The following is a 13,714-nucleotide window of genomic DNA, read 5'->3' as shown; positions in this document are numbered from 1 at the left end:
AAAGACTTTAAAAAAATGTTTCCTTTATTCAAACAAATTCCCGTTTTAAAAATGAAACTCAAGCAGGTAAATCCCGTTTGTAACAACTTTATTGGTGAACATGGCAACATATTAAAGGTAATTGAAAAGACAACCCAGTAATGTAATATACACAGCACATGAAACCTGTTTTACCTCTAAGGCATGCTTCTTGTTTTGTCCTCTACAACCCCTGTTTTCAAACACTTTAGCGCATCTCAGTCTAAAACAATTAAAACCCCTTTTTTATATTTTATTTACTACAAATAAAAACTGATAACCTCCAACTTTTCTGCCTAAAACACTGTATGGGTCATTTAAAGTTTCAGTTCCTGCTCTCATCCAACTTTCTAAAGCTTAAAAAAGAGGTACATTTGTAAATAAAGGCATTCAGAAACAACCTCTAACACACTGTAGCATCATGAAAGAGTTAAAGTCAACCCAGGCTGGCAGAAACAAATCAATCTGAGCAACAATTTGCAATCACAGAATTTAAATTTCATTGCGTTTGCTGCTTTACCTTATCACTGGAGCTCTTGAACGGTCTACGTTCAGCAGCTGGACTGACTCAAAGGATTCCTCCTTTTGGGGTAGGGGGGGGAGACAAACTACGACACGGCCTGATTTTACGACCTAAAGCCTGCAGCATCCTCCAACACTGTGAGCAAGAAGTGAAGGCAGCAACGTTTCAATAGAAGGTTTGCACTGCACTTTAGGGCAGATTTACACCACGACAGAAAATTATTCAGAGAACAAATAATGATAAAAATGCATTTCACCGATTATTCCACCTGACATTTGAGCACATTGCTAACTTCTGGCAACAGCGTAGCATGCATTTCATTAAAACCCAATGTCAACCTAAAGGTATCCGTGAGAAACAGTGGACTTACCAGAAGGAAAATATGGAGCACATATTGACAAACATTTCTTATTTTTTGGGAAGGCAACCATCAAAACAAGTGATAACAACCCGTCATGCAGTTCAGGAATCAAAAAGGCTAAGAAATGAAATAAAAAATGGACTGCTGAGGTGTGTAAATATTAGGCACATTTCTTTACAACTAAGCATCAACGCATTGAGGCATGTTAACACCACAGGTAAGCATTTCTTTGCATGAGTACACGTCATTTTCAGAGGACAAAAATACACTTGTTCCCTTAGGTTTCGCTTACCTGTGTTAATGCGGCAGAACCTAAGGTGCAAGGTCTGGAATGACACTGCAAAGATCAGATATATATATATGTATATTGCACTGTTTGCCATCAGTGAACAATGCAGTCAAATATTGTTCCGACTTTAGTTCAACAGCCTGGCAGGACTGATCAGTCCACAACTAGCATCCACATGCTTAAATGGGACATGCTATGAACTTTCTATACAAGTACTGGCATTGAACAGCATTTCTGTTTTGGTTAAATAATAAACATGAGCTAACAAAATCACTCAGCAGGTCAGATGTAAAGAACGCAAAACCCAGATTTCTACCCTCGTATCAGAAAATCCATCACTACACATTCTAAACAAGTCATACTTTCAATGCTACAAATCTAAATTATGCAAGTCACAAGTCTCAGAAACATGTGGTACAAGAATCAAACTTTACTTTTTGCCTCTTTTCAGTACATTTCATACTTACCCAGATTTTAAAAAAAGAGGGAAAGTGGGGTAATTTCTCACAAAATCTACATTTTTAGCAGTTTAGAAAGCATAAAAAAGTGCATTTCTTAGTTTTGTACTTACATTAGAGGAGGGCTCAACTGATGGATGGAGCTGCTGCTTAGCCACCCCCGACCCTACAACATCTATGCTTTTATATTGGATAAACACTTTGCAATGTTTTTATGTAATATATAAACTTCATTGAAAGTTAAAAATACAGAATTGGGATTGGGCAAGACAAAAAATAAAAAAATAAAGCTTCAACACATTTTTGTTTCATACAGTTGCAAATTCACCTGACTGTCCTGGAAAAAGGAAAAATAAAAATGACACTAAAAATATATAGCATTTCTTGAGACCACATTTTCTGAGGGACGTGTTCAGATTACCTGCTTACCGCATAATTTTGTTTTTTTCTAAACTTTCCTGTGGAAGAGGAAGTGGCTATCAGGGGCAAAACAGCAGTGCAGAACAACAACAACTAGCTCAACAGCGACGCCACACATACCTGTCAATTCAAGAGCATCTACAGCTACAGTCAGCAATTTCAATGTTTAAAAATAAAAAGGAAACAATTTCTAATCAGCAAATGAATCATTCAGGATCACGTTTCTCAGCCTTATAGACAAGTTGGAGAGAGACAGGACAGCACAACTTCAAAGTCGATTTTTATAGGACAAACCCACACATTGCCTACGTTTCAAACAGGTAATACAAAACAAAGACTTTCATTTAAACCCTTTTTTTCAATGCATGTTTGTTTTGAACCACCCAAACTTACCAACACAGGAGGTTTCAGTTTGTTTTATTGCAAAAACACAACAGGCAATAGCATTTTTTTCTTTTTTTTTCTTTTTTTTTTTTTAAAACTGAGATGATTTACATGGTAATGTCTACAGCTTAATAAACATGAGTTCTAACCACATTTAATGTAGATACAGGGCTGGAATGACCATATGTATAATTACCTTTACTAAAAACATAGCATTTACAAGAAAAACAGAAGGAAAAAAAAAACAGAAAAAACAAAAAAAACAAAACCAAGAGGACGTGTTCGCCGGGTAATCTGCCATCTATGTGAAACACTTTCAAACCAAGGAAATTTAAGATCTTCATCAAGGCGTCTGCATCCAAACATTTAACAAAGGATTTTGTTTCGACAATGTAGCATTTACTTTATGTCCACTTCACATTACTGGCCCTGTGCAGAAGAAATACATAGAAGATACATTGCATGTTAACAGCAGAAACAGTGGACTCAGCTTCCCAAAATAAAAAGATTAAAAAACCTGCTGAGGGAGGAAAAAGAAAAAGTTAGGGTGTTTTTTTTTGCTGCTGCTGCTGCGTTCACTGGAGCCCTGTAAAAACCTGAGGAAGGAATCTGGGGGGAGTTAAGGTACAAATGACAAGTGCTGCAGTCAATGTAGCGGGCAGATTCTTATTCGCGGCGTACCTGAGGGGCTTGTGGCGCTGCACCCATCGCCTGAGGGTTTCCGGTGCCGTAGTAGGCGGCCTGCTGGCGGTAGTACTCGGCCCAGGCAGCGCTGTAGTCCGGCTGGCCGCCGGGCTGAGCAGCCGCCGGCGCCGCAGCCGGAGCGGCCTGCGGCGCGGCTTGACCTGATGGAGCACAAACAAACACTCCATCAGTGATAGAAATAAATATCACTGGTTATATTTATTTCCAGTGATATTTGGAAATAAATATCACACTTTTCTGCCTTAAAATAAAGGCAGAAAAACATGTAGATAACACATGTACCTATCGCCTATAGATACATGTTTTGTATCTATAGGCGATACAAAACATGTCATTTACATTAACCCCCCCCCCTCCAAAAACATCATTCATATAGTGTAAGATTTTTAATCTGATCAGTTCAGCCATTCAGCTGTGCAAAACGCCTGGGTAGGACATCAATATGTACACCAATCAATCAATAGATAATGCATCCGATAGGATATTCTATCAGATGCACAGCATTCTGGGAGTTTTAAGCATTTTCACTCCACTTCTCATAGATAGCTAAGCAATGTTAGTGGAATCAACTGATTCGCTCTCTGGTAACCTAGCAACTCACTCATTCTTTGGTTACCTAGCAACTACCTGTTAAGTAACTGACAGCAGCAGTTTAAGGTTTCGCCACTGTGCCTCATAACAGCTTAAAAATAAAAAAAAACAACAATGGCGTGGAGTGAAAACTGAATGAAATAGAAAGTTACACCACAGGTAGGCAGTTTTTCAGATATTTTATTGGAAAAAAAGAAACGACTAATAATTGATATTGATTGATATGAAAGTTTCCAAACTTCCACATTACAGAGCAGTCCTTCCACCGTGTTTCCCCACTGAGCTCCTTCAGACTAGCCAGCAGCAATTAGAAAACACCTGGTTTAACTGCTGATCTGTTGAGCTCAGTATACGAACAGCTACTCAGCGAAACGCTGGTGAAAACGTTGAAGGGTTAATAGAGGAACCATGTCACTGTCTCTTTAAAAACTCAAGAAAGAGCATGAGTTTTTAAAGAGACAGAGACCCAATTTCAAGACAGTCTTTTTTGATATATGAAGCATTTTGAAAACAACTGAAAGTAACATAATTACTTGACTGTGCTATAAAAAGGCATCATATGCCTGGAATATGCATAATACTGCCCCTTTTAGCTCCAACATCTCTCCTTGCCCTGCCGAAGAAAGTAAATCCTCCAGTATGAAGGTGCGTCACCCTAAAGACTGTGATTTCAACCACCCTCCTTACTTCTAATGGCAATCGTTTGCTCTACATTTTATGTAGAGGTATCATAGGAAAGGGGGCCAAACTTTCCTTCCATTTTAACTTTATTTCGGTTGATAACATAAAATCTTGATGAAATATAGAGGTTTGTGGTTGTAATGTCAGAGAAAATACATTTAGAGGGTGAGACTGTTGAAAAGTATGTAAGAAGGGGAACGAACCCACCACCAACATCTCTGGGTTGCGGGTCAGAAACCTTCTGCTTTTCTATTGGGTGGTTGTTTTTACAGCATCTCTATGGTAGAGAGCTGCTAGAAGAGCCAACCACCCTAAAACAATCACCTTTTACCAGCAGTTGGAGTTTGATTTAAATAATCTGGACAATATGGAAATAAACCCTTCAAGTTCACATTAGTGCCGTTTAGTCCGCTTCAATCAAACTCTAGTGCGTTGAACTAGAAAGTCCGGTTCGTTTGGGGAAGTATGAATGCGCAATCAACCTGATGTGGACCAAAAAATGGCTGAAATGAAATTGGTGTCGTTCGAATGCATATGTGAATGCCGAGCGGACCAGAGATCGCTACAAAAGCAGGAAAGGGCCTGCAGCGCAGGGAATTCTGGGTAAATACAACCAAAACAAACACGCATGTGTAACATAGTTTGACGACAAAAGAGAAATCCTACAACTGCTACAATCTGAAAATATTACATTTTATGAAGAAGGACGTCTTCTTCTGAGATTTTCATGCCATTTCCTTCAGTGGTTCTTGCTGCAGCGCCACCACAGGCGAGGAGGGGAACAGCTTTAGAAATTAGTTGGGCGTAAAAGCGAACCGCACTAACTGAAACAAATGTTACAACTTTGGTCCCGAATCTAACGGACCATCAGGTGGGGAAACAAACTAAATCAGTTTACCGTAGTGCTGGCTGAATATTGGGCTCATTGTCTGGATTAACGGCAAATCTACAGTTTCAAGCTTTTCTGATTTAAAACACAAAATATAAATAACTGCTCTCTGCGGTGAAAACCCCCTAAATCATAGTAATGCCTTCAGTACCAACCTTGTTTCTTGTAATACTCCTCCCAGGCTTTCGTGTAGTCCTGAGGCGGCTGATTCTGTTGACCTGCAACGACCAAACAAAACAAAGTGCGTTAATACACACAAGCCCAAAACAACAAAGGGGAACAAACAAACATCCTACATTTCTAGCCACAATTCAAACATTCATTACTTAATTCAGTAACGGGGGGAAGAGGGGGAAAATAATGACCCGTTGGAAATCTCTGGCATCAGCTCTGATAAAGCCCTAAAATAACGACTGTGTCAACAGCTCAGTCCTGCAGATAATTCAAAGTCTTGCAGTCTAAACAGCACAGGCGGTGGAGGCTTACTGAAAAACAGCAAGCCCAACAAAATAACCCAGACCTGAAAAAGAAGCGGATTCAAAGCCCAGTGGCTGTTTAGACTGGCTGGTGTTAATAGGTGTACACTGAAACTACAATCATATACCCATTTTCTTGTAATATTCCTCCCAGGCCTTGGTGTAATCTGTCTGTCCACTCTGACCTGCAGCCTGTGGGTCACCTGTTAAAAAGAACCGTACTTGTAATTAGTGAATCTTTCTCAGCGGCCTCTCCTCCACCCGCTGTCAGCCTAGAGATGGTGGAGGAAAAACTACTCTGTCGCTCTCTGGGAAAGAGGTTATTTCGAAGTGAAGCCAATCCGGCCTGCGTTCTGTTAGATACGCCAGTAAATCTAACCGACTAAGCTGAGCCTAAGCATGTTGCTGTAGAGGCGGACGGACACTGGGCTCACCTTGACCGTTGGGTTGAGCCGTGCCTGGAGCGCCGCTGGTCGGAGTCATGGAGGCCTGAGGCTGCTGGCCGTACTGAGCGTAGTACGCCGCCCACGCTGCCGCGTTGGCATCAGCTGCTGCTTTATCTGAGCACAAATTGGGTTTGGTCACATTTAGGTAAATTTAGACAGGCAAAAAGATAATAATCAAATTTTTATTTTTTTTAATTGGCATATTCTGCAGATTTTTCATTGAAGCATTTCAGCTTTTTTATACATTACAAATGCATCAAAGGAACAAGTAAATCTTTATTTAAATAACAGAATAAACAACTGGACCCATAACAAAAGCCTAATAAATTAAAACAAAACAAATAATTTCCATTTGCATGACTTATCGTTTTTCTCTTTTCTTTCTTTCTACCAAAAACTGGATGATAAAAATATTCAGTTTCTGTTTTGTTCATTTATTTTGGATATTTAAAATGTCTTCCAGTGGTGAAAGCTCATTCAACACTAAAACACTATAAAGTTTGTTGTCCAGAAAAAATTGTTACTGTGACATAAAAAGTTCAGCCCTTCTTACTTGACTTATCAATGCAGTAAGGCTGATCTGTTGAATATTTTAATTAATCGATTAATAACTGGACAGCAAAAAGTGATTAATAGGAGATTTTTTCCTCTTATAGAAATTGAACGCTGGTTTTCTTTTTTGTTTGATTTCAGGGATGCACAGATAGCATTAATAGATATCTATCAAAATCCCATCTGCCTGCTTGTGTTTTTATCTTCTCCATATAAATTCAATAATACTTTGATCCCAAATTAATTGAACACCTTCCAAATATAACAAACTGATATTTTTATATTATAACACAAAAACACGATGCTAGCTGTAACTGTTTAATTTTGCTTTGTAAATGTTTCTGTGACTCACTTGGATCCGGCTGGCCCTGCTGCCAGTGAGGATAACCGTTCCCCCATCCTTGAGGCTGATAAGGAGCAGGAGGGCCACTGATGAAGAGAAGATAAATCATACATGAATTAATAAAATAGGCTAAACCAGAAGCTTGAAGTTGATCTACTATGTTTCCTTGAACATGTTAGGATTTGGTTCAGCACATTTTCCCACACAAAACCATTCTTGGATAGTAAGATTTTGATCTGGTCTGGTTTGTTAACTCAACATTTACACTCTCACGTGAAAATGGCTGCAAACAGATGTGCAATTATACAACCATACGCCTTTGAAAAGCATAAGTGGAGCCTCCTGCACAACCAAAAAGACTGCGCCGCAAGTAATTTCTGGGTGGTTAGTCAATAACAAAACTTGTCTTTTCCAGCAGCCATTGTACAATGATAAAACCAGCTGAAAAAGCATCCTGGAGTTCAGCTTGGGTTGCTAGGTAACAGTGCAACGCCCGTCTATTGTGACTTAATCAGGAGGTTTTTAAAACGGCTCCTTCTCCAGACACCTAAAATGGCTGGGTGTCTTTTATTTTTTTTTTTTTTTTTTTTTTTAAGCGCTTGGGTTGCTTTTAGCAGCAGTCGAGACCCAAACTGAAGTATAAAAATGTGTAAAAAGTCAATTTTGCATAATATGTCCCCTTTAAATGAACTCACTGTGGTCCTGGAGGGCCTTGGTTGTAAGGTCCAGGGTTGTAAGGTCCCATTGGAGCACCTGGGGGTCCTGGTGGTCCCGGAGGACCATGCGGACCTGGCCCACCATGTGGACCTGGGGGACCATGTGGGCCTCCCATCGGAGTGACTGGACCCTGATGAAAGGCAGGAGGAGGGGAAAAAGTCAGACATGAGCCACAATTTCATTGCTGGAGGGAGGATTTTATATAAACCCTAAAACCAAACATCTCACCCCGATCTTCTCCTCCACCAGCTGCCTGGCGTAGTCGATCTGCTGAGGGTTTCCTCTGACGGTGAACATCTTTATGTTGGGGTCGGCGTTGGGTGGAGGATTCCTCTGCAGTTCAATCCTGGCTCCCGACTGCTGGCTGATGCCTTTGATCGTCTCGCCCCCTGAACCAAGACAAAAAACAGTCAACATTTTAATTTTCCGGTTTTCAACACTTACTTTAGTTAAATCAGGAGTTTTCACAGTTTGTTCACTTTTTCTACAGTAAAATCCAAACAGTTTCAAGGTAAGGTAAATAATCTTACAGCTCAGATTAAGTACAATATGAACAATCATTTGACTTTCTGTCTTTTCTCCTACAACTTTATTATAACTTTATTACATAGCAGTGCAGACAGAATATCACACTCTCCAAACACCTCATCAAAATTAAAGCATTTCAGGATTTCAAGCACCTGTAAAACCCTTATTTCAACTAAATGTAGTAAATAAACAAGATGAACTAATAACCTTTTCCAATGATCAGCCCAGTCTTCATGGTTGGGACTGTAAAGGAGAACTCCTGCAGGCCACCAGGGGGCCCCATGTTCCAGTTGCCCTGCCCACGACCACGTCCCCTGCCCCCTCCGTGTCCCGGAGGGCCTCCAGCCTGGACGCTCCTCAGCAGGTCCGAGATGATCTCTGCTGCATGCTGGGCCTGGTCTGGAGGGCCCATGATCTGTGCTATCCTGTCAGGCGTGGTGCCGTCATCTGGAACACAGGTAAAGGCGTTAGCTTCAGCGGCTACTCTGAGTCTGTCAACAACATGGTATAAACACACCAACTAAACAGATCATCAGTAGCTGCGTTTCCATTGACCTTATATCGACCGACTAATGATTAAGTGGCCATTATCTTAAAAATCAGAGTTTTCTCTTGCATCAAGAGGGCTAATCGTCTTTCTATAGCAAAGGACTAAATGTTTGAATTTAAAAAACATTTCAACACTATCTTGTGTCCCTGTTGGATGGCAGCCAAATTACAACACTAAAAGGTTGAAACAAACATTATTAACCAATTGGAATCAATTTTAACCTGATAAACTATTAATTGATGATTAATTGCAAGTTGATTAACTTTTTGCATCCCTAATGGAAACTAGTCAATTTTGTTTTTTTGCACTGTGTTTTACTAAACTGAATGGAAATACTTTTCCCATCAGTTATGATAAATTACCAGATGTTATTACTGGCGGAAAAGATGAAGAAAATTAAGGATGATGGCGCAGCATGTTCTTTTTTTAATTACTTATGTGTGATTTTTAATTTAGTTTCTAATTTGACTGAAACCTCACAATTGCAAAATTGTTTTTTTTTTTTTTTTGACATTAGCGGAATATCAACAAAGTTTTGCGCACATTTGTAATGGAAACGCAGCTACTCACCATTAATCTGTGTTTGGGTCTCAGATTGTTTGGGTTAGGGTTATACATCAGCTTGTCAGCGTGGTGCATGAGTTTTCATCATAGACCAAAACAACTTCAAACTTCAAATGGTAGCTTGTTTTTGATTCAACCAGCTCACCTGGTTTGAACTGGATTCTGACTCCTGTGTCGTTCTGTATTTTCTTTATCATCTCTCCATTTCTGCCGATTACAATCCCAACTGCAAACCGCGGGACTGGAACCTAAGTGGTGGCAATAAATAAATAAAATTAAACACAGGATTATAAGTTGCTAGCCGACAGTCAAACGGTGTAACGACAGACACTCACATCTAAGCTGTCTCCTCCTCCGACCCTGGACCCGTACTCGCCCCGCTGCTCCCTGAAGCCCTGCTCTCTGATCAGCTCCATCACCATTTCTTTGGCTTGCTGAAAATCGGAGAATAAAATGTCACTACATCTGGACAAAAAACATGCAGATTGATTAAAATCATATCAGGAAGACACGTGAATGAAGATGTTCCACAAAACCTTCTTCAAATCAAACTAAATGGCATCAGATAGTTGTGCAGCAAAGATTTTGGTTTGTGCTGCTCTCATTTTCAGTTTTCAGAGGTCATAGGAGGGCAATAAGACTCCCACTGTTTTTAATCAAACAAATTTGGTGTCAATTAACTGACCAGTTTTGTTTGATTTGAAAAACATAAAGAGACCGACTTCACTCTATCCTGAAGTTTAAAGACCACAATTAAACTCACCTGGACTTTAAACGGGTCTCCAGAAATGCGGAGTGGCTTGTCTGCGCCCGTGTTCTGAGGTCCGTCTTGGATCATGACCATCTTCACGCCGGCTCGTTCCTGCATGGAGGAGCAACACCACAATCAGGTCGACTTTCTCCTAGTAATCAACACCTTTCTGCTTTTTGATCCAGCATCCATTACACACCTGAAGGCTTTTGATGGTCTCTCCTCCCTTCCCAATGACGAGGCCAGCTTTGGAAGCAGGCACCATAATTTCCTGGACCGTCATTCCCGGACCGTCGTTGTGGTGGAAGGCTGGAGCCGGACGCCCCTTCTCCACGATCTCAGTAAGAAGTCTCTTTGCGGCCCTGAAGGGGAGGATTTAATTGGACATGTTCACGATGTAATCAAGTGTATCATTTTATAAATTTACAAAAGTTTTTCTTGAATACTTACTGGATTGATTCTGGTGCCCCCGTTAATGTCACCGACCTGTCGGGCATCCCTCCGCTGTCTACAAGACAGAAACAAGTTTCAACTGGGGCAGCAAATTTTACTTATCAAATATTCTGACAATTAATCAGATAAAAGAAAAATAATTTAACCACTTCAACCTTTTTAATACAATAATTTAAAAATAATAAACTAGTCAATTTCTCTTTTAAATATTTTATTTTAAAAACATTTTATCGCTTAAAATGCAAATGTTATTCGCCTGATTCAAACTCAGTGAATTAAAACCGAGTGAAGCTAAAACTGGGCCACTTCAGGGATTTTGGGTAAAACATCTACAGACAAAGGTGTGTTTATTATTCTAAATGCAAAAATAAATATACATTTTGTACAGTTTCAGTTTAATTACTGGTGTGAATATGTTTGGAATTTTTTTCAGCAAAGTCTTCTTTGAGTCGGTGTACTCCAGTTAGCGATTAATCGATTACTAAATTAGTTGGTAATAATTGATTCATCACGAATAATAATTTCAGCCCTAGTTTCAACATCCAAGTATAAATCCAACAGTAGTTTTTAAAAAATTATTTTATTATTACAGACTTACCAGGAGCAATCTGTATTTTACACCCCGATTCCTGCTGGATGCGGGATATTTGTTCACCTCCTCTTCCAATAACTAAACAAGAGTGAAATATTTCAGTTTCACATAATAAGAACAAAAAAAAATCGCAATTTACCTCACAAGAAAAAAATTACTTACTAAATCCAACCATTCCATCTGGAACCTTGAATTCCTCTGATGTTGATCTAGAAATGAAGACAAAACCATGAGTGTGTAGAACACACACATCTGCCTGAGGCTGGTTGGTAGATTTGAGCTGAGTTTACCTTGGAGGGCCGCCCATTCCTCCCATGGCTGAGAAGGCTGTGGGGAAACATTACAGTCCATTTGACGGGAAATTAAACTAGTTTTTAAAAGACTTGAAAAGAGCAACTAAGACCTACCGTCATTTGTAGCTACTTTCTTTGTTTCTGGTTGATCTGTGATAAAAACACAAAATAAACCGCATAATCATATCTGTTTACACAAACTTAATGATGCTGTTGAACCTGGAAATAACTTGTACATGTTATATATGTGGTAGAAACTTCTAGGCTAAGGATACATGAGACTTTACTTCCAGTTTTGCTTTCTGCAGAACATTCAGACTACGACTAAACTTGTATAACAAGTCTTGGCTAAATACGATAAATCCCTAAAGCCAGTCTAACAACACACAAGCACACAGCTTGTAGCTGCCATTTTAGATCGTCTTAAAGTTTTGTTGTCAAAATATGGAAAACAAAGACTCTTGAACTACATTTTTAGAAAAGGTTCAGTTTGATTAACTGTACTGACATCAAAAGTTAATCTACATATAATTTATTCATAAACTTTAAAATCAAACCTCTTCTACATTTAAATGTGATGTTTGTATAGTGTATTTAATAAACTTCTTGATAATTACTATTCAAAATCTATCTAAAAAGTTTTATTTGAAGCCCTAAATGGGTAACAGATGTCTTTCTTTACATAAACAAATGCTTTATACATAACATTTATTTAGAGGAGTTGGCACCAAGTCATTTATACATGGACTCACATTTAATGTTATTGAAACACTGCAAGTCAAACTGTCTTGAAAGTCAAGATTTACATTCTTTACACAAACCACTTTTATCAATTTCTTTCACTAAACAACTGAAAAACAATTAAATGTAGACATTGCTAAAACAGTTCTGTAGATTCACAACAAAAGCAAGGGGTGAAGCATGCAATTGTTACGTCTTCACTTGAAAACGTGAAAAAAAAAATCAATCTCTAATGTGGTTAGTAGGTTGTGTTAGTATTAATGCTGGATTACAGACAGCTGAAAAGAGGTGAATGCACTGTAGAGGCTACTGAAAGAGAGGGAAGCATTAATCATGAAGAGTTGCATTAAGATCGATTTGAGCCACTGACCGATATTCAGGTTAGGCATGGGAAAATACCCACCAGCGTCCTCCAGGGGCCTTTTCTGGCCTCCGTAGCCAAACTCGTTCGTTGGTGGAGCCGCAACGCCATCTCCGCCGATCTTGGCTGCGATCTAAAAAAAACAAAACCATAAGAAAAGCGGGACTTTTAGGGTATTTTCATCTCCAGAACATCAAGTGGGGGTTGATGCACGCGGCCTGCGGCCTACTTCTGCCCGGAAGTCGTACCAACAAAGGACCGCTTTAAGTTCGCCTTAAAATGTTTTATTGATACAATCATACAATAAAATGGGGTTGATTTTATTAGACTGATTGCAATTTTGTTATTTTCTATCAAATTATGCAGCAGTGATCGCTTTAGATAGCTGTTTTCACTTTTGCAGTGGCGTAACATTAGTCATCCTCTTAAATTAGCCTAGCCTAGCTTAGTCTGTCGCGCTGCCAACTGCAGGGACTCAACGAAAATCGGTCACTTCACCAAGAAGTTCATAATATTTGTACCATTTTTTGCCCTAATCGTACTTCTTACCTGTCTCGCTCGCTGTAAAGCGTCTTTAAAAGCATCGTTCATCCCCCCACCCGCGTTAGAGGACGGTGGAGCCACGCTGCTGTAGTCTGCCATCTCTGCTGCTGTTCTCCTCTGCCGCGCCACAAGATGGAGGGCCTCATTCACTGCAGACAGACGTCTGCACTCGCGGTAACTGGCTCGGTCTCGCGATAAGAAAAATAAAACGCGAGATTAATAAAGGGAAGGGGCAAAAGAAAAACCTACAACAGTATCTGCAGATAAAGTAGATTTAAAAGAATATCTGGGGCACTTGAAATAAATCTGACTTTAATCTCAGACCTGACTTTAATCGGCAACTTAAAAGATCTCTTAAATATTCCAGAAATATAGTTCTCCTCCGGCCCAACTCATCTCTCTCACCGAGAGTGGTTTCTCCCAGGTTCCCATCCCCATAAAAGACTGGAAAAGTCAGAACTCTGGCTTTAGTCTCATATACATGA

At 39.6% G+C, this 13,714-nt stretch overlaps 1 protein-coding gene across 5 annotated transcripts; it reads right to left on the bottom strand.

Annotated features, from left to right (window-relative positions):
- Positions 1 to 71: 71 nt before the first annotated feature.
- On the bottom strand, positions 72 to 13,601 carry fubp1 (far upstream element (FUSE) binding protein 1). 5 transcript variants are annotated; one of them, XR_001777480.2, is made up of 20 exons: positions 13,236 to 13,601; positions 12,696 to 12,819; positions 11,699 to 11,734; positions 11,582 to 11,618; positions 11,454 to 11,500; positions 11,298 to 11,369; positions 10,697 to 10,754; positions 10,446 to 10,608; positions 10,259 to 10,357; positions 9,831 to 9,929; positions 9,641 to 9,743; positions 8,589 to 8,828; positions 8,082 to 8,242; positions 7,832 to 7,983; positions 7,146 to 7,222; positions 6,230 to 6,355; positions 5,924 to 5,998; positions 5,475 to 5,537; positions 1,195 to 3,298; positions 72 to 676 (listed from the first exon to the last, which is right to left on the bottom strand). XR_001777480.2 is itself a non-coding variant. In XM_008434626.3 (20 exons), exons 1-20 carry the CDS (start codon positions 13,326 to 13,328, stop codon positions 2,874 to 2,876), a joined length of 1,998 nt encoding a protein of 665 aa, XP_008432848.2. In that variant the 5' UTR covers positions 13,329 to 13,599; the 3' UTR covers positions 72 to 2,873. The 5 variants fall into 5 exon arrangements, 4 of the variants coding, with proteins under 4 accessions (XP_008432848.2, XP_008432847.2, XP_008432849.2 ...); XM_008434626.3 differs by having other exon boundaries at positions 72 to 2,882; positions 3,135 to 3,298; positions 13,236 to 13,599; XM_008434625.3 differs by having other exon boundaries at positions 72 to 3,298.
- Positions 13,602 to 13,714: the final 113 nt, after the last annotated feature.

Source organism: Poecilia reticulata, chromosome 17 (assembly GCF_904066995.2).
Source record: "Poecilia reticulata chromosome 17, P_reticulata-male-v2, whole genome shotgun sequence".
Classification (NCBI taxonomy): domain Eukaryota; kingdom Metazoa; phylum Chordata; class Actinopteri; order Cyprinodontiformes; family Poeciliidae; genus Poecilia; species Poecilia reticulata.
This window is presented reverse-complemented; position numbering and strand designations above follow the sequence as displayed.